Source organism: Podarcis pityusensis (assembly GCF_964106645.2).
Source record: "Podarcis pityusensis genome assembly, chromosome: 7".
Taxonomy (NCBI): domain Eukaryota; kingdom Metazoa; phylum Chordata; class Lepidosauria; order Squamata; family Lacertidae; genus Podarcis; species Podarcis pityusensis.
In genome coordinates, this window is record NC_138031.1 from 49,395,395 (window position 1) to 49,416,966 (window position 21,572).

The 21,572-nt window shown below is 38.5% G+C and overlaps 1 protein-coding gene across 9 annotated transcripts in view; it reads left to right on the top strand.

The window, feature by feature from the left end:
- MTCL1 (microtubule crosslinking factor 1) overlaps positions 1-21,572 on the top strand; it is an 88,162-nt gene that overhangs the window by 55,678 nt on the left and 10,912 nt on the right. For 4 of the 9 annotated variants that reach the window (XM_081014100.1, XM_081014093.1, XM_081014094.1 and 1 more), the window contains 7 exons: positions 8,571-8,693; positions 10,128-10,358; positions 11,711-11,893; positions 15,817-15,984; positions 17,537-17,785; positions 19,981-20,271; positions 21,501-21,532. In XM_081014100.1, the coding sequence (XP_080870226.1) occupies positions 8,571-8,693; positions 10,128-10,358; positions 11,711-11,893; positions 15,817-15,984; positions 17,537-17,785; positions 19,981-20,271; positions 21,501-21,532 (1,277 nt within the window). The remainder of the gene's footprint in view (positions 1-8,570; positions 8,694-10,127; positions 10,359-11,710; positions 11,894-15,816; positions 15,985-17,536; positions 17,786-19,980; positions 20,272-21,500; positions 21,533-21,572) is intronic. The other 5 variants (XM_081014095.1, XM_081014101.1, XM_081014096.1 and 2 more) reach the window with 2 other exon arrangements.

Here is a 21,572-nt window from a genome sequence, read left to right on the forward strand (position 1 = left end):
TTTGTTACAGGGTAGTCCTTTACAGGTAATAAAACCTGTACTTTAATCCATGGATCAAAAGTGTACAAAACACACCTGTTTGCCTGAGATAAGAGTCTTGAAGACCCAGTAACTCCAGCTCCAAATTTTGATATCCCTATCGAACAGTTGGGTTTTTTTGCAATCAGTTCTATGTTTTGTCAAACTTAAGGCCACGTCAACAACTGATCAAACTTTATATTGTACTATAATAGCAGACTGACATTAAATTTATATACAAAGTTTAGAGATCCCAGGAAGAGCATTAATTTGCCAAATTTTTTGCCATTATAAAACAGGGAAACCAAGGTTATTTGCATGTGGTGAAATTATTTTTGAGTGTTGATTTTAGATTTTGTGTTAACATAGTTTGGTTCATAACTATGGGCAATAAGCTATGAGGGCATTAACACTTAAATAGTTGACGAAGCCCATTGTTTATTCAGTCAGAAGGGAAAGCACTGGAGTTTTACTAGCCATATAAAGTGTTTTTAAAGCATGGAATGGTGATTGTCATTTGTGACTGTGGGGAAAATAGTCCACTTGCATTTGACAAGAATAAAAGACGTGGATTAACAGAAGACTCTGAAAAAGAGTGGCTTCAAGATGTTAAAGTTTAACTAATCTGCATTAAGTGCTCCTTCAGAACTTTCCCTGAACGGTGGATCAGTTATTCCAATCTGCATTTGTGACTATGAGAACAGACCCATGAGTTCTTTTATTCTAGATTCATTAATCCTACTTCTTCTCCTTCATTGGCAAGAGTATAGAAGATATCCCAGTTCACAGTAATTTGCCAATCAGTTGATACAAAATATATTTTAACTAAGCAAAATTATATACATTGAAGATATAAAATAGGAAGTAAACTGTTAAAGAATGATGTTGAAGATAGCACTATTTTGTTATCTTCCCCGAGTAGATGTGCCATTGATGCTTTTCCAGATCAAAATGGCAAAAGGGAACTTTTTAGCTGCTTTGCTCTGGGAATAAATGTCTTCGCATTGGCCACTTAGGAAATCTGTAGATTTTTTGTCTTGTTGGATAGGGCCTATAAATAACGGATAGGCGGAAGTGAACCTCAGTTTGGTTTATACTTGCTTTTTGAGTATAATTAAATTATTGATTTGCTGCTATTTTTTCTTAATATTGATGATACATATTTCTTTTTGCAAATAAAATAAAAATAGATGGAAGATAAAAAAATTAAAAAAGAACCCCCCCCAAAAAAATGTCTAGGTCTGTTTTCCCACTGCAGATTATTTTATACGTAGTGTTGTGGTAGATTAATTGTTAGATGACAGACAATGTAAGTCTATTGTCTTTAATTTGGAACCACCCTCTAGTCTTAAGTTACTTTAAATTGCTGTCATTATTTGTACTGCACCAGTAGTTATTAGCATACAGTATTATTAGTAGGTAAACTCTTGGGTTAAGTATATGCTTTGAAAGAAACTTGTCTTTTTTAAAAAAAAAAGTCTTAAGAGCAGACTTCTTGTTTTCTTCATTAAAGCTAGTCATTCAACTAGTTCAGTACAGGGGAGGAGACAGACGCCTACTGAAACATTTCAACTCATTATTCACAGATAGAAAAGAGCCCTGCTATTGTGCGAGAGAGAACTATATTTCTAAATCTTTAAGAGGAACAAACTATTGCTCCAAGGAACTGTAAGCAGAAGGGAAATAGCTAGTAGCACTGATTTACAAAACCTTGGGCAAGTGCTAGAGTACGAGTTCTTCTTTATTGCATTTATATACACTGTGCTGTATGATGTGGATTCTGTAATAGTTCTCATCTTTTTCCTTGCAGAAGATTACATTTGGGTTTCATTTGCAACACTCTAGTGCAGGAGTAGGGTAACGGGGCTCAGCTGGCAGGCCAGGTCCCAACGCCCCACCCCCAGAGTGGCTCACAGGCCACTTTGACAGGTGAGTGGGTCTACCCACCTGTCAGTTACCTGACGTCAAAGGTCAAGTGTTTCCCTAGGAAACATGTTTCTTGCCCATGTGGCTTGATTTCAAGCTACACGGGCAAAGGAGGCATTTCCAGCAAGTGCTGATAAGCTAGTTGCCAATCACAGCAATCCCCACTTTGGGCAGGGAACTCCATAGTCCTGTCAACTCCAGCAGGGCTTTATGCCAGCTGATTGGCACCAACAGCAACCCTTGCTTCCAAACAACAATTGGGAGTGTATTTTAAGGATCCTGATTATTCCTTTGAAGCTGCAGCTTTATCTGCCCCATACCTTGTGTCATATATTAGGTATGGGGCAGGTGGGTGAGGTTGGGGAATGGTTCGTGATCTGGCGGTTCACCCCCCCAGTGCTCTAGTACAAGGTGTAAACCAGCCCATTTGTAAACAAGAAAGGCCTTTAACAACTTGGGATACAACTCATGGAATATAAATTCAAACTGTTAGAAATGTGACAAAGATAAGTAGTAAATTTTATATGCCAAGGTGATAGTCCTTAATCTAGTCAAATGCTAACTCTGAACGAAGTGCAGGTCCAACTGTTCTGAATTTCTTCACTTAAAACTTCCCATCTACTTCCCATCTCCAGAGACCAAATATGAACACAGGAACCACTTTTGGATCCATAGCCAGTCATACCACTTCATAAATTGTCCTTTCACCGCCTTGCTTTTTCCTCTTTCTTTGTGTCTTTTGAATTGTGAACCTGCTGTCTCAGAAAATGCTTTAATTTATGGGACAGAACTCAGTATTATTATAACATTGTTCATTAATGTGGAGCAAGCATGTTGCTTGTTCCACAAGCCCTAAGATGTTTGGAATTCCTAAACAAGCCCTCTGCCATTCTGCATGACAAATTACTTTTGAAACTGAAGGGAGTTTCACATAAACAATTTTGTGAAATGGCAACAAGAAGAAAAATATCACAGAATCAAAGAACAGGGCTACTTAATTCTGTTTGTGTGCCTTGGGATGGAATTTTCTCAAACAGAAATGTCCTCACACTGCACAGGAAGCAAATTGGACAGGTTGTGGTTTTTAGCTTTAGAAAAAGGGACCAGAGAAGTCAGAGTTAAGCAGCCCTTTTACTCATGTCCATCTTTTGCTTAGATAGAGCCTGTCCCAGCTTTGGGTTTCTAAAAATAAAAAACAAAACTGCAGAGAAGAATATCACAAATCTCCTCATGGCATCCAGTTTGAGCCTTAGTTTTCTAAAATAAGAAATGGAGTAAAAGTTTTGCTGTACTGTTGTGTGAGATTTTGCACAGACATCCTCCTGTTCAAAACTATAATACTTAAATTTAGTATCCTGTTTCTTCTTATGGTCTTGCCAATAAATATCTGATAGAACTGTGACCAAGGGGAATATCTTGCATTTCATGGTTCCACCTGTCATCATTATACAAGTGCTTTCAATTTCTGTCTCTCAGGTGCAGCTTAGACAGGGCAAGGATGAATTTTGTTGAAGCTTAATGGTTGGCCTTCACACATTAGATTCATGTAGCATGTTGTGAACCAAGCATAAGAAAAGTATAGTGAAATGAGAAACTCCTTTCCCTTGCCCTACCTTAGTGGTAGCAAAGAAAAGCACAAATGCCTTTTATCTAAATAAGAAACAGTAAAGACATTTAGTCAAAATGGATGAATATATTGTTTTGTTATTTAATATGCTTGTATTGTAAGTTACAGTCTAGAACACAAGTATCTGTAAATCAGAGTTGTTGTTTTGTTAACTTTCATTTTGTATCTGCAGGGAATTCTCTGTATAAAAGATCACATTGGACTGAGTTGAAACCTAAAATTTTTGAATTTCCCTCTTTTATGGTTTCAACTTTCATAGAATGTACTATATGAATATATGTTTTATTTCCAATGGCATATTTCATTAGACATTCCATAGCCTTTTCATTGTTGCACAACCATCAGCTAATCTGTGTAGACATTCCTTTCTTGTGTTAGATTGTGTGTGTATGTATTTGTATGTTTTCACCAATTAAATGGTTGCATGTGGATCTTGTAAATTCACTTTCAAGATAAGCTTGAAACATTTATGCAATCATTAGTAAAAACCCTAACAGCAAGAACAAATACTTTACATATGTGCCAGAGTGTGCATGGAGCTGACAAAATAATAGTCTTGGAATACCCATTATAAAATCATTATTGATACTCAAACTCTAAACACATTCAGGAAATGGTGCATAATATTGCTCAACATCCCCGGTCATTATTTTAGCAAAAGTTTCAGGTATAGACTTGTTGGCACCAAATAACTTATATTATTATATTTCGTAAAGTGGAATGTTCTAAATTAGAGTTAGAATCTGGACTTTATTTTTAACTAAATGAAATATAATTTATGTATAATACTTGGACTTATGAAGTAATATTGAATGGTAAGATAAATTCGTATCAATTTTAGATGTGATTACTCTTAAGTATGTTCTGCCCTGTTTTCATATTGTGTTTTTTATTTTTAAAAGTATGTGTGAAAATTTATACTCAGATATGCATTTTGTGCATTTCTGAACATGCTTTATCTTAAAATGCACATTTTAATTCATTTTGATACTTTTTAAAGGCTAAAACTATATCACATTAATATAAAATAAGAGCATGGTATGCAGTACAATGTCAGTGAAAGCATAATATGTTTACTTATTTATATTTGCAAATGGGGATTGGAACTGCTCATCTCTTTTTCTTTCCCCCAGTACTTTCCCCCAGTACTTTCTTAGCTTTTCTTTTTTATTATTTGATGCATGTTTGAAATTGAATCAGTGAAATACAATTCTCAAAATAGTTGCACATGGGCTAAAAACAGATACCATCCCCCCCAAACCCCAAATGGCAACACTCTTCATCATTATTTGAATGTACATTAATTTGTGAGTCCAAGTGACCCTCCACCGGTTTCTTGTGTGTCTCTCTCTTGATTTTATTTAGATATCTTTTGATTTTCACTGTGCCGCAAACTTACAAAATTCTATAGCTTTTGGAGAGTAAGAAACATACCAGTTTTCTTGTTTTTCTATAATCAGAAATCGTTGGGAAAAGACTTTTCATCAGTGAAAACATGGAAACCAATCCCTCTTCCTAGTTAACTGTCCTAGTTAAAGGACTGTCTTAAGTTTGTTATGGATTTAGGAGGTGGGAGGACTTTTTTTTAAGTAAGCAAGCTTTGAAATTGAACAAAAAGAAATATTTGTAAATTAATGTTGAGTTTTCTAAAATGAATCTATAGTGCTCAATGCATTAGAACCTAATCTAGGAACTATAAGTGCAACAGCATTCCCATTTGGTTGACTGGGACAAGAGTAGAAACCTCTTGCTGTGCTGGTATGTTGTTAGGTGGATTGAGAGCAGGCAGTAGTGTAGTGTGGCCAGATTCAGGTCAGGTTTTTCCTATTTTCTTACCCCCCCCTACTACCCGCCCATATCTTCCCAATAATCAATTGGTGCTGTGGATGTGGTGGGAGATGTAAAAATATTGATTCCAGTAAAAGTAACAGCCATTTCCCTGGATTGGGATGCCTGTGAGTTGTGTTGTTCTGCATTTGCATTATGTTAAACAGTGCTGTGGTAGACTCTACTATCCAATAGTCTGCATTGTATGAGTTTATTTTTCTGGGTCTGTGACTCTCCCCACCCCACCCTTTTCCCTATGATGTAACTAGGTCATAATGATGAATGTCGCCTCTCCTGCATCAAATATATAATTAGTCAAAAGAGAGAAAGGGAATAATAAGGGTGAATAGAGTTATAAGAATGTATCATTGCTTCAACAATTCGTCTTTCATGACAAATCAGGAAACATACCTTATATTGGTGTGAAATTCCCGGAATCCCTTAGAAGACTCTGTCCTCTGATGGTTAGGGGGTCAATCACTCAGCTGTTAATGTTAAGTCTGGAGTCAAGTGGCTTAGAAAGTCTTCACCTGCCAGTGAAAGGACAACAAGGAGGGAGCAAGTCTAAACTCTCCAGGAAGGGAGCTCCAAAGTCTGAGAGCAGCCACTCAGAAGGCCCTCTCCCATTTACGTGAATACATCCACACAATACAATATGGGGTGAGATATACTAACCTTAGTATCCACCCAGGCCAGAACACAGATAATTAAAATGTAAACATATATTTAACTGGTAAACATAATAATCTGGAACAAGTAATATTAATAGTGCTAATAGCCTAAACTTGCATACCATTACAGTTATCCTAGGTCTTTATACTTTCATTTTTATTGCCATCTCATTCCCTCTCCTCTCTGTCCCTACAGAACTATCCCAACTCTTCACCTGCCATTCTCAGCCATCATTTCCCTCCTCACACCTACTGTGACTCACACTTTCTTCCAGTCCAACATTCTCTAAATGAAACTCTACCCATGGAAGTATAGATTTTATTCATGTTGTGTATACAATAACACTGCAAACACCACAAATATTAGACTCACTGATGCTGAGACTTGCCAGTAGAAGTATTGTTTCCCCCAATTATTGTTGCTAATATCTAATAATGTGTTCTATATTTATTTAGAAGATTTAAAAATCTTTTATTTTTTTTCTAGTGAAACTGCCTTTCACTATAAAGTTATAGGGCAGGTTACTACAACAGAAAATGCAATTATAAAACAAATAAAATCATTACAATTATAAAATACGCAAAACCCATTCCAAATGAGCAGAACAATATAAATTCAGCAAAATACTTTAATTAATTAATTAATTAACTAGCTCTTCATTGTTTATTTATTAGACTGGGAGACTGGTATGCATGTTTCCCCTTCTGCTTAAAGGGCGCTTGAGGAACAGGCTCTCTAGAAGTCTTTAGAGACAGGAATTACTAATTAAAAGATTTTAGTCATGTACTTCGTGTCTATTAAAGCTGTATTCAAGGAAGCTAACAACAGTTCATTTAAAATGCAATAAACCTATGCATAAGCAGTTCACAGATTAGCCTCATTACTTGAAACTTTTACATTTTGCTGACATGGAACTCTCATGATAGGAGTCATTTGCACAGGGAAGCACCTTATGTTATCTCCATCATAGTCATAACATGTTACCCTAGCATAGCTTTATGTACTTCAGTTACTTTTGGTGAGCAATGTTCATGTGTTGTGAGTATAGCATGCTCCTTTATTCATGTAGATTAACTTGTGCTTTCTAGATTTTTGATACATCCTGTGGAAGCAAGACATTGTTTTCAGTGGAGCTTGCCTCCATGTTAGCATGCTTAAGTCAGATCTTCAGCTGGAGATAGGCAATACTTTTAAAGAGATTTAAAAGTAGTTTCACTTCTCACAGTTGTGCATACGTGTTTGTCCTCATCACCTGTACAGTCAAACAGGGGTTTTTTTTTGGGGGGGGGGGATATAAAACCTGTAGACCAAAGCCAATGTAGAATGAGTGTACACACCACTAGCAGACATCCTACTTTCAAACCATATTCAGCTATCTCAAAAATACAATAATCTAGTTTTAACATGAGTTTAAGAGATCTCTGATATTTGTTTTTTGGAATATTTCTCCAATCTTAAGTCCTTGTGCCCCACAGGATTCCACTGGCACAGTGAAACTTCTTTTTCCTTTCCTCCCCCCCTCAAAATCTGCTACAGAGGGTCTCCCGCCCTCCAAAGGCAGTTTTGAGGGCACGCAATGGCCTAGAGGGGACAGGAGAGGAGGCAGAAGTTCTGTTACATGCACACAAGTCCTTTGCACCAGTAGAGCTGCCCTGGGTATGACCCACTAGTATCATCTGATTATTATTATTTTTACAAGTTGGCTGTATGTAGCTTTTTCCCCTTTGGCATTTTCCAAAATCAGAATACAACAATCAGTCTGCCCAAGCAACAAAGAAATGCAGGAAAACAAGAAATGTGGAGGGGGTTGCATTTTCTGTATCTCCTCCTGCCCAATTATTGACACATCTGAAGCAGCCAAGGGTCCAGGCTGAGAACAGATTTTGCCCAAGGCTGCCAGGATCCTTTAAATATATACTTGATTTAACATTTTAAATTTAATTATACTTTTACCTTTGTTTCTTGAACGTGATGTTGGGCTGTGATTGATGACACATAGAAATTTGGCTATTTGAAGTTCTGCAAATTAAAATCTAGATGTAGGGATAATGTTGTTTTTTTATCAATTGGACATTTTACTATCAAATAAAATAGAGCCCCTAAGAACATAAGTAACTTTTTGATGACCTCCATAACCTTCAAGTGACACACAGACTAGTAGATACCTAGTCTCTGATCCAGATACAGTTTTTCACAACATGTACACAGTCTGAGATGTGCATGGTATTATCGACAGTGCAAATGAGAAAAGGCCTGAAAGCCCTCTGTCTTAATGTGTATCCTAATATGGACACAGGGCACAGGTCTACATGTGCAGTTCCTGATCCAGCAATGGAATCTGTGTGCAGATTTTTCATTCATTTGGAATTAGATCTCACTGAATATGAACACAATGCATATTTGAAGTGTCTTTTCACTGTGTAGTTGTGTGTCTCAGTGATGTCTGTCCTGTAGTTCTGTCACACCTGTTAGAACCTTACTCCTTTGTCCTGCTGATCAGCTCAGGAACTGCCATGTTTTACCTGTACAGAATATATCGATTCAGGAGCTTCAGGCTCAACTTGAGCAAGAGGTGAAACTTCGCCAAGAGGAGCAAGAAACATTTACAGAAAAGATAATTCAGGTAAATGCATAATGCAGTTGTTGGAAGAGACCTTTGTCTGTTTTTCTGACTATCAGAAACTCCTTAGTTTGTGGTAAGAATTTAGAAGTTGCTTAAATGTGTTTCAGTACTGTTTCATAGATAGTTTTGTTGTGGATTGGCAGACTTGTGGAAATACAATTAAGAGAAAATTAATTGGTGTTAACAGGAACTATAATTCTGGCTTTCAGTCATATTGCCAAGATGATAAATCTCAACGTTACAAGGATATTTCTAGATCCATAGATATCGTATGCTGTAAGGTTCTGCAGTTTTCCTACTCTCTATAGCCCAATTCTACCCCTTGAAAATGTTGTAAAACTCACATAGCCCAGGAATCTAATGAAAGGAATGGCCTCTGAAAACAGTATTATTGTTTTTTGTAGGGTATGTTCTAGAACTGTTTTTGTGCATTAAATTTATCTGGTTTGTTATCGGGTCTAAATCAATTGACATGGAGATTTGGCCTCTGTTACATTTCCGCCCCTTAGTTACAGCCAACTAAAATATACATGATTATTTCAATCAATATATGTTAAAAGTAAATCTTTCAGGATCAGAAGTCAGGATAGGACTTAAATAACTTTTTTTTTCCAAACAGAAACTTACCACAAAGTAGTTTTCTTTTGTTCTTTTCATTGTTTCATTGGTAATATTTGGTAGAGATAAAACAGATGTGAAAGTGGTAGACGTGACTGCGTGGCAAGTATGCTTTCCTACTGAAGCATAAATATTCTAAAACTATGGCAACTCTGAGATTGTGGACTGTTTTATTTCTTTATTTGTTGGTTAAATAGCCTGGGTCTTCCCAGGCTATTTATTTGGATATATGCAGATAGCATACAATAGTAGCCATATTCTCCCTCAATAGGATTTCTTCTGCTTCCAATGATGATTCCCTTATTGTTTTAGCAGCATTGGTCCTGGAAGGCAAGTAGCTCTCTCTCCTTAAGTCAGAGAAAGTAATATTTCAGAAAGGAGAAAGGGAGAGGAAGGAGCTATAATTATTGAAGTTCTGGGTGTCTTATAATGACTAGTCAAAAATAAATTTAGCAAAGGCAATTCACATACAGCAGTAGCAGGGTCAGCGTCATATGGTGAGCATATTGAAAGGATGCAATGAAGAGAACATAGAGCATAAAAATGTTTATGCTGCACAAGTCTGATGCAGCTTGTTAAAGTAAATGAGCTGTGTATTTCCTCAGTAGATTATTCACATACGCTTAATTAAATTAAGGCTACAGCCTGTGTTCTTCAGGTTCCTCAAAAATCAGATCCGCTGCCAAACACAGTTAGCTGATGATAATTAGAATGAGCAACCTTGGTTTATCTTGCCCAGATTTTAAAAACACACACAAGAATGAACCCTCAAGGGCGATATCCTGTTGATGTTGTGCATGGTTGTTCTGTTCAAAGCTGGAAGAGGACCATCTGCAGAGCCTACGGAGGAAAGACTTGGAGGTGCAAAGCTTAACTTTGCAGAACAAATTGGAAGAGAAGACCTGGAGTCAGGAGAAAAACCTGATGCATCAAGAACTCAGGCATTTCAAGCAGAACACCTTTCTCCTCTATGCCAAACTGAAAGGGTTGCTGAAACAGTGGCGACAAGGCAAGAAATTGGAGGAGCAAGGAGAGGATGTTCTTAAGGTAAGTGTCCCGTGTCATTTAATGGAGTGAAACTACAAGGAAAAGTTATGTGGATAGTTCTGCTAGGAACAAAATAGATTTTAAGAGATAACCTTGCTTCAAGTTCAGGTGTCAGAGCATCCTGAACTGTAGTATTGGAATCAGTGTCACATTGATTATAGAGCAGAAAAATGCTGAAGTGGAATCTGAAGCTACCTGTCTCTGGTATTTTTTTTGAAAGAGATTTGCAGTGTGGGCCTAGCTGTACAGCTATTCTCAATTACCTGTTACTTATCTCCACATCAGTCCTGTCTGACACAAATCTGTGAAGCAAATCAATAGCCTTATAGGCCGTTTTTCCTCACCCAACACCCAGGGTCCCAAGAACCTGGCACTGAACTGAAAAGATTTACAATAATCAGTCTATTAATAGTTTCAGATCAGTTTGGAGGTCATAGCAATATTGTGCATTTTAGGTAAAACGTGCTCTGAATAATGAAAATACGCTTTGTTTGAAAACTAACAGAAGAGCCTTAAAACAGCATTTTGTGAGGAAGTAGAAGTGGTTGTCATTCATTCTGTTTTCCACCCTCAAAATATTTGGCTCTATCATGAGTGAACTGTTTTCTTATGCAGCTCCTAAATAATGCATTATAGAAAATAGGAAGGAAGAGAAAAGCATATTGCGCTTTGAGACTACTCTACTAAACCACCTCAGGAGGGGGAAATTACCCTTTGAATCCAAATCATTCAGTCTCGCACGTAGCTAACATGTTTATCATGTCTGCTATGTTCGTTCACATTTGTTGGCTTTGTACTAAACTAGATATCTACATTACCAAAAGTGAGAAGAATATGTTACCTTTTGAATGAGACAAAGGTTTGAGCTGTGGAATTTTACATTTTTTAAGCTTCCATATATGCTATAAAATTTCCATCACTATTGTAGTGGCCATATCACTAATAATGATGAATTATAATGCCTATTGTATGCATATTGGCCATAATGGAGTTAGTCTGCACTTAATATTACCATGCCAAAGCAAAATCTCTTCAAGGTTTTAGACACTGTTTAATATTATTAAAATTAAACAAATGGCATGTTTAAAATAGGTAATGATCTTCTTCCTTGAATCTGAAATATACATTTGCCATTGCACATTTACAGCTTGAACCAAAGCTATGTGTGCACAAAGCCTTCTTCCCATCCCAACTTTATCTTCTAAGGAATGTATAATTCCTTATGGAATAAAGTCATGGAAGGGAATGAGGAAACCCTGCACATGCAGTGTAACACATGCTTGTTCGGAACTTCTGGATCCAAACATTCAGACAGCAATGTTATCTTTGATTTTATTCACTTGCTATTTTAGTTGGAACACCTTGAGTCCCTGCCAGAATTCAGCTTTCAGTCTGAACAAAAGCATGATGAACGGGACGAAGAGGAAGAGGAGGAAGTGTTTGGACTGGCAGACTACTCCCAACATTCCACCGTGGAGATAATGGACCATGGACCACCACTGCAGACTGCAGAATTGTTGCAGCATCAAAAGCAGGTACCAAGGCAGGTGCTTACTGTGTCTGATACTTACTTTCCTTGGATTGTATTCAACATTAACCATACTCAGTGTAGACCCACTCAGGTTAATGGACACTGCTCACTTAGGTTCATTAATTTCAATGGGTTTGCTCTGAGTAGAACTTGGTTGGTTATAATCCCTCATGTTCTGCAATATGTAAAACTCATTTAATCACAGCATGCCAGTGATCCTAATTACATAGTGATGTTAATGTGTTTCACTTATTATGTTTATATTAATCAGGATAAAAAGGAATGATATGATTGCTGGTGCCTTTCTGACTGATACTTTAAATGAAATATTCCATTTCCTATCATGGCTTATTGCTCAGAAACATATATATTTGTCTGATGGTTTGCAATATCTACAGGCTCACCACCTAAGCATCATAGCAATGTACCATAACCATTTGTGTGTGGGGCTTTTTATTTCATATAAATAATTAAAGAAGGAGACATATGCTTTAATTTATTTAATGAAAGATAGATATGGTGCAAGAAAACCCTTTTACTGCAGTGGGTGCTTTTAAAACAAGCTACTTAATGTTAATATCTTCTCCCCCACCCCAAGTGGATTGAGAGGTTTACCTATTTTGAGCTTGACCTAGATTCATATGCAGCATTTTGGCCTCAGGAAATACCAATAGATACATTAAATCAGCAGTGTGGTTTCCAAAATAGCAGCAGTGACTTGGGGTGCAATGCAGAGCCTTTAAAAATCATTGGCTGTTTATCCAGTGCTCTTTGATATAAAGTCTTTGAAAAGGCTCTATTTCAGGATGAATATACGAGTCAGAATTATGTATTTAGAGGGGAAGTAACTCACTGTTTAATAAGATATTCCAAAGGCAGTAAAAAAAAAAATACTATCAATACAATGACACTAATACAATTCAATAAAGCACTCAAATAAAAACAAACAATAATGACAATCAAATAACTATTTTAAACAGCAGTGACAAGCAGCAATTACAGCACTGATATATTTAGCAACCAAATGCTAATTTGGAAAAAAGTTAAAAATAAAAAGATCATACTTTCAGAACTGGTGGATTTCTTGTGGGAGATGGTCTGCAATTTTGTGGCTGTAATGAAAAAGGCCTTCTCAGGCATCCTAATGAGTAGTCACCATTCCCCATTCTTGGACTGCTTTAGGTGTAACATCATTTTTAGTAAAATTGGCAGCTGTTGCTTTATTTACTCAGAATGCACTGCATTAAACCACAGAGCCTAGGACTTGCCAATCAGAAGGTCAGCGGTTTGAATCCCCGCGATGGAGTGACCTCCCGTTGCTCAGTCCCTGCTCCTGCCAACCTAGCAGTTCGAAAGCACGAAGTGCAAGTAGCTAAATAGGTACCGCTCCGGCAGGAAGGTAAACGGCGTTTCCGTGCGCTGCTCTGGTTCGCCAGAAGCGGCTTAGTCATGCTGGCCACATGACCGGAAGCTGTACGCCAGCTCCCTCGGCCAGTAAAGCGAGATGAGCGCAGGAACCCCAGAGTCGGTCACAACTGGACCTAATGGTCAGGGGTCCTTTAATGCAATTTTTAATTATGGAAATAAAATTGGGCAATACTTCCCTGACTCATTGTCTCTAGAACCTCTGCCTATAGAAAGGACGTCCTGACAGTAGTAATCCAGCGACTATTAAGACACAGAATAGCATTCCTGAACAAATGGACTACAGTATATGATATTTCTGTGAAAGTAGGTCAAAAACAAGAAAGGATGTAACTGCCACTCTAGAGTAGCCCATGTGTTGTTTTTTATAGGCTGTCTGACACTTTCAACATCTGCAGAAGCTTCTCTTCTTCTGGCCCACAAAGGGCATTTTCTTTAGAATCAATTTGAGAGAAGGGAGGGATGGGGGAGCAACAGTGGTTGCCCAGACACATTAAGTTTTGACTCATCAGGACTTGAAATAAGCCATATCATTTGACCTCAGGAAGAACCTACCACCACCCCTATTGGTCCAAATTAATAAGCAGAAGAAACATCAAGCTATATAGTCCTGCACAGTGCAGGGTAGTCCTGGCTTCCACTTTTGCTTTTTATTCATTCACATACCGCTACCGTGCTGAATGTTTCATTGTGAATGGAAAGGATAAACAACAAAAGTAGAAAAACGTAAACATGGATGCTAGGTAAAGGTAAAGGGACCCCTGTCCATTAGGTCCAGTCGTGGCTGATTCTGGGGTTGTGGCGCTCATCTCGCTTTACTGGCCAAGGGAGCCAGCGTACAGCTTCCGGGTCATGTGGCCAGCATGACTAAGCTGCTTCTGGCGAACCAGAGCAGCGCACGGAAACGCCGTTTACCTTCCCGCCGTAGCGGTACCTATTTATCTACTTGCAATTTGACGTGCTTTTGAACTGCTAGGTTGGCAGGAGCAGGGACTGAGCAACGGGAGCTTATCCCATCGCGGGGAGATTCGAACCGCCGACCTTCTGATCAGCAAGTCCTAGGCTCTGTGGTTTAACGCACAGTGCCACCCGTGTCCATGGATGCTAGCCTTGGTGTATTTTCACTCTGCCTATCTTGTAGGGCGTCACCGCAGTGCAAAGCACCAGGGCACATATCATTGTTTTTCCTCAGAGTTGTCCTTACCTTCAGAGGAATGTATTCTTGCAGTGACTACTGGATAGCTCAGTTGTTTAGAGCATGGTGTTGATAAATACAAGCTTCAATCCCCACATGGGACAGCAGCATATTCCTGCATTGCAGGGGGTTGGGCCAAATAATCCTCAGGATCCCTTCTAACTCTACAATTCTATCATTCTGTGACTCTGTAGAGGCAAGATCTAGTAATAGCCCCGCTTCATGAGAGAAGCAAAACAAAGGTCCTATTTGACTTTTGAACTAGGAACCTGGATTTTTGATCACACTGAGAATTGCCTCTCAGTCATCATAGTACTGTTACACACAATGATAGACTCTATTTCATGGCTTTTCATAGAAATGTACTTTCTTCCATAACATTTTTTCACAGGCATAGGAGTTAAGCAGCATCCTTTTATGCTTTCTTTTCATCTCTCTTCTGAGCTATGGTGCAGGCTTCCTTTAATCCAGGGGTCAGCAACCTGTTTGAACCAGCAGGCATATTTTGAATTTTGAGAGAGTGCCGTGGGCCTCAGTCACAAAATGATTGTCGTGGAGACTTGCCATAACACAACATGACTGCCATGGCGGGCAGTGGTGGTGACATAATACAAAATTAGAGGCTTTAGAGTCATTGCTGCTCCCCCTGGCCCCAGATAACCTCAAGTCAGCTACATCTTGCAGGTCCTGATGGTGGAGATCACAGTATTGATTTTACACACACACACACTTCATATAAACATTTCTCCCCATGAACACACTCTCTCTATCCAAGTACGCCTCTCCTTCTCACACTGTCATGGGCTAACAGGATTTGGGGGGTGGTCAGTGAGGGGCAAATGAAAACACTTAAACAGTACAGCAGGGTAATTTCTCATTTTAGGTGCTGGATTTGCAATCACTGGGTTAGGCATTCCAGAGAAGATGAGATGAAAAGGTTTTGAAAACATAGTAATAAGGGTGTGGGTTCCCACTCTGGATGTGCCAGGCACCAATACACTTTGGATGCAGCTGAGTTTGATATTATGGACATCTTTGACTTGGTATCTTAAAGTTGTGGGCTGAATCGTTTTGTTTATTTTATAAACCAGGAAATCGCACTATAGACAAGCCAGGCTTCTGAGGCTTTTTTCCTCCTATTTCTTTGGTAGGAAGCTAGCATTCGGGGTGTTTTTCATGCAGCTAATCACCTTGACAAGAACGTAGAAAACAAGAACAACAAAAAACCAACCACCCCTTATTTATCCCGAGATGTTTGAAAATACAGTTTAATGTATTAAAATTACAAATAGCTTTTGCTTCTGCAGGCACGAGAAAACCGCAGGCTTCTACATGCCCTAAAAATACTGTTGGATGACTTCCGATCTGAGCTCCGGGATGATGAACGAGAACGTCATGGCCTCCAGCAGCAGTATGCCACTGACAAAGCTGCTTGGGAAGTGGAATGGACTAAACTGAAGTGTCAGCTGGAGCAGGTACAGTTCCCATTGGGGAAGGGCAGTAGCTCAGCAGCACAAGATCTGCTCTGCATGCAGAAGGCCCTAGGTCCAATATTTGGCATTTGCAGGTAGGGCAGGGAAAGGCCATATTTTCAAATCCTGGAGACCTGCTGCCAGTGGGTGTAGACCACTGAGCTAGATGGACCAGCTGTCTAACACAAATAAGGTAGCTGCAAATATGTCTGAAACAACAACTTTGAGTGAACCACCAGCTCTTATTATTGTTTAATCAAATTGTAGGATGGATTCAGGTGCACTTACTCAAATAACTAGTGCCTCATTCTCTAGATGGTTTCCCTGATGTGATGCTGTTTGGAATAGCTATTTAATGGGAGTAGACAGTATTAACATTTTGCTTGTATTTAATCTTATTAAATTGTAGAATCTTATTAAGTCCTAGAAAGTGTGGTTTTGTGTCTCCCTGTTGTAAGTGGTTTTGATTTTTAATTTGATGTAAAAAATTTATGTTTGAGTAATTTATTAATTGTGCTTTATTGCATTTATTCAGTAAAGTATTGCAAATTAGAGCAGATGGTTTGTGGCAGGCATGTTCTAAGCCATAACAAATGTATTATTTGATGCTATTATTTTACATCAGGCACAGGTGGTGAGAGCAAAAATGACAAGAATCCTAAAAAAAATTCATTTGGTAGCATTACCTAATTTCAGTGAGGATAAAAGTCAGAAAGCTACTGGATGTAATGAATGATAAATTAAGTGGGGGGGGGGCATGAATAGTAATCTTGCAGCTTAGGTAGAAATGCAGTTGTGTCTGCAACTGGTGATTGCCAGTGAATGAGGATTCTTCATTCTTTCCCTGCACAAGTTCTTCACCATAGACACCAAGAATAGGGAGACTGTGTAAGATCTCCATCAAGCTATTCATGACACATGCCTAGAACAGCAGACAGAGATGACTGCTTCACAGCTTTGTTGCATAGATACAGACAGATCACTTCTTTGAAACGGCTTGGTTCAATTGGAAGATATTTTAGCTGAATGTAATCCTAATTATTGGTAATGAACAAGGAAGCTCCCAGGATGTGTTTATAGGGCTTGGGAAGGGCTGCATATCTGTGATTTCAATATGGCATCTTTGCAAGGAACAGGGCATTGGATACAGAAATAGGAGAACACCCCCACTCCCTTCACAGGCTTACTCTGATTCATAATACAGCTATCCTCCAGCTCAGATAATAGCTTGAACTGCAAGAAAAGCTGTGGATTGTAATACTTGCCTTAGATTGAAGACAAATATAATGAGGTGCTGAGGTTGTATTCAGAGCCAAAGAATTACAAATTTTGGTGACATGTCTAATTGGATTTGCAGCCTTAATCTAGCAATTAGGCAAGTATGGAGTCCTTGTATGACTATTGTACTATAGTTGCCTCTTTTAGAGCAAAGCTGTGCTTCAGAATGTTAAGGCACGTTTGTAAGAATCCCCTTGTCAACTGGGTAGCAAAGCCCAGCCTTTACATCTGCCATCAAAAGAGAAGTTGACACTAACAACCTTTGTTTCATTTATAGCTGGAAGGGAAGAGCGAAAAAGCACAGAGTGAGACTGGTCTTGAAGCAAAAGCAGCTTTCAAGAGAGAGAGGGAGGAGCACAAGAAGCTCCTGGCTGACAGTCACCGAGTAGTTATGGACTTGCAGTGGCAAATCCAGCACAGTGAGAAGAACTGGAATAAAGAAAAGGTAGAGCTTCTGGAGCAGCTCAGCAAGGACCGGCAGGAGTGGGAGAGGCAAAAGAAGGAACTGCTGAGAAGGCTAGAGCAGGTAATTCGGATGTCAGGTCATGATGGAATGTGTCTGCACAACTATATTACAAAAATTAAAAAGGAACTATACGGCTTTCTTTGTATACAAAACAAAAAACTGCACAAACAGGGTGAACACTCTTTGCTTCATTGGTTCTCATAACAGATAATTACAGAAGCCCAAGGGACCTAAGGAAGAATGCTTCCAAAACTAATTTTAGAAGCCTCACTAGTGTATAGGAAATTAGTTAAAGGTTAAAGGCTATTTCCTGTCATTTCACTTCTCCCACAAAGGCAGAGTCACTCTGACCTTTACAATGCAAAGCTTTCTTGTTCTCAGAACACAAAATTATATTCCTTTTCCTTCTTAAAATATCAAGATCTGCACATTGTAGTCTACTTCTCATTTTTAATCCTGTGGTTTCCTCTCACAAGAATGATTTCCTAGTGTGAGTAGTTGTGATGTGTGAGCCATAACCCTCTAACCAATCGCAAGGCTGTCTCTGAAAACTCTACGTCTCATTGAACCTTACTTATAGTCCAAATGAAATATCCTACCTCAGGTTGATCTTTTGGATACTACTGAGTCATATAAAAGCTGAATTCTACTGTCAGCTGTTATAACAGAAAACCTCACAAGACAGATAGTCACCTCTTTAGTAACCGTATCAGCGTAGCTGTTTCATGACAGGCTACCAACCGGGGGGAAAACCCTGTACATTGTATCTCCCAGCTTCAATAAAGCAAACTTTCAGTTCACTGAGGAAGAGGAAATGACTATTCACAAACCAAATAATTTATAAACAGAACAACGTTCTTGCATTTAAATTCATTTTCATAATGTTAATTCCTAGGCGGCAGCACTCCTCTTTAACCTAGGAAACTTTCAGAAATTTGTACATCTTTGGATCAATATAGCTTCTTAGCAGTTAGCTAGATGGTACTTTCTGTGGAAGCAATTAACTTATCTCTGGTATTTTGCATGGCACTCTGCATGTTTGGAGACATCACAGCGATATATACGTAAAACAAGAAGGCAAATAATCTTAAGCATCTAAAAACAGAAATAGAGGATTGTGGCATAATCAATATGTATTCACCATAATCACTGACCATTTTTCTTTCTGTTTACTTTAACCATAATGTAGGAAAGCAAAACATCCCCAGATTTATGAAGCATGAAATAGATCATTTGGGATAATTGTGGAAATAGAAGCATGCTGACCTACATTTCTCAAGGCTTCCAAATATTCTCTTTCAAGTTCACTGCTACAGTGTTATCTCTTGAGACACAACATCAAGCCTAATTTTGTACTGATGGTGACTGCACGCTTTTAGGTTTTCAGATTAATTATTTCACAGCTCTTGTTTTTTTGCTGTTTAATTATGAAGAGGAACCTTTTGCTGTTCTAGTATATTTATGTACACAGTTCATTGCCAAATCCTTGAACATGTGCATATACTGGAGACTAGTGATAGACTTCAAATGTGATTCAGCATATGCCACCCCTGCAAGTCTTCCTGTGTCTGTGTTGACCACAGATTCACCCCATGCACAGCAGACAGGGGAAGTTCACAATTTTAAGTGCTGATAGCAGGGTCTACCAGGTGGAAAGATGCTAAAATCCCACTTAATGTGGTGCCTGTGTCCCCAACAGCTTTCTACTCTTCCCAGCATGAGCTAAATAATTATGCCTGACACCTATAATCCACACAGGCACTACACTAGTTGTTGCACTGATCTGTGTTAGTCCAAATAAAAATATTAGGGTGAGAACAGATGGTACATACAAGTTGGAACCTTTTCTGATATCTCCTTCCCCTCCTAAGTATAGCACTAAAGCAGCTGGAGGATACTGCCATTTGAATGCAGCCTAACAGAGCAATCCTGTGCATGTTTACATGAAAGTAAATCCCATTTTGTCCTATTAAATGTATTTAGGATTGAAGCCTAAGGCATTGAACAAGAAGTTTCCATGTAAGCGTGCTCTTGCCATCAGAAACACAAACTAGGAACTGCCTTTTCTTCAAACATCTGAGTTGAAACGATTTTATGGAAATAATCAATCTTTCTACCTTTTTATTTGAAAACATCAATATGATATTTAAGTTTCATATATATCTATATCTAAAGTGGTATAAGATGAAATAAACAGACAACTACTGTGAAAGCTACTCTGTATTCAGTTGATGTATGGTTAATTTCTTTCTCAGCTTCAGAAAGCAAGTCCACAAAGAGGAGACAACATTTTTTGTGACTCAAAAGAAACTAGCCTTCATTCATTTTCAAATCAAGTGCCTCACCCAATGGGGTCAAGATCCTACTCTGATTCAGACACCATGCAATTTGAAGATCGATCACTGTCGAAACTGAAGGAAAGTGACAGGTGCACTGCCACAGAAAACCTCTTTCTGGAAACACTGTCCCTTGATTCTCCGGATGATTCTGATGAACGGCAGCCTCAGAAACTGGAACGAGAAAGGTTCTTAACTTGTGCAAATGAGGTGCGTCCATTGCTCTTTGTATTGTCAGCTCAGTTGTAATCCCATATCCCTGCTATTTTGTCAAAGCGTGCTTTCCACTGCTTGTTTATATAGGGCCTTTTGGTGAATCAGTTCATTCTGGGAGTTGACTGTATGATTTAGCCAGATGCACATTGGATCTTTCTTGCAGTGACTCTATTCAAATATTATGCTGCATATAGCCAGGGCCAATGCACCCATGAGGCAAGTTGAGGCGACTACCTCAAGCAGCAGGATCTACCGGGGCAGCCGATGCTGATTTTGATCTTTCTCACCCCACCCACCCGCCTTGTTTCTGATGTATCTCTTCCCTCAACTGGTTCTTCCCTGGCACCATTTTGGGGTCCACCTCAGGTGCCAGAATGTCTTGGGCCAGCCCTTACATATATTGTGATATAGATGCCACAATCTCACATCCCTACCATGGATAAGGAGAAGTTTGGTGGGGGACTGTGTTCCCTGATCTAGGCTATTAAAATTAGAATTGGTTATGGAGAACTTCCATTTTTTGCCATTGTTTATCATTTGTCTTTTTAATAGGGCTCTAAACAGTTATCTTTTTAAATTGTAGAACAAACTCTTTCTATAAAATAGAAGTTTTTAAAAGCTGGGCACAAAAATTATGACTAGGGGGAGGTTGTTCCTACACTGCATGTTGTGAGGAATCGTTATGGTATTCCCCCTATGATTAACGTAATGGTCTGCCCACACATTTAACAGCAATGGTATAATGAGTTTCAGTTGATGCTAATTATCGATATCTAGTAAATTTATAATGAAATAATGTCAAAAAGTAGATTTTATCTGATCTCAGCACTACAAGGTCACTAATATCAAAGAGAGTAGCACAGAAAAGCAGCTTCAGACATGCAAATATAATATGAGATATGTACTAGTTGTCTTTATAATCATTAGAACTAAAAAAAGTTGTGCTCTATTGAGAGATAATTAATCTGTGTGTCTGGTCTTAGCAATGCGAGGGTTATTTGTTTATACTAGTCAGTTCAACTGGGAATACTATACACAGATGCATATAAAGAAAAAAATCCTTCTTAATTATCCAAATATTGGAAGCACGGGGGAGGTCAGATATGCCTTCAAAGGGTTTTCAAGAATTTGATATATTGAATAAAGTTAATGCAAATACAGCCCACGGGCGCCCAATATAGGCATATATGCAGGCTCAAAATTAACAGTTTTTTTACTTTCAGGAAGAAGAAATGCACAAGGGAAATCTTCAAAGGTGAGTAAAGTGGGGTGAAACATAGCACAAAATGAATTAC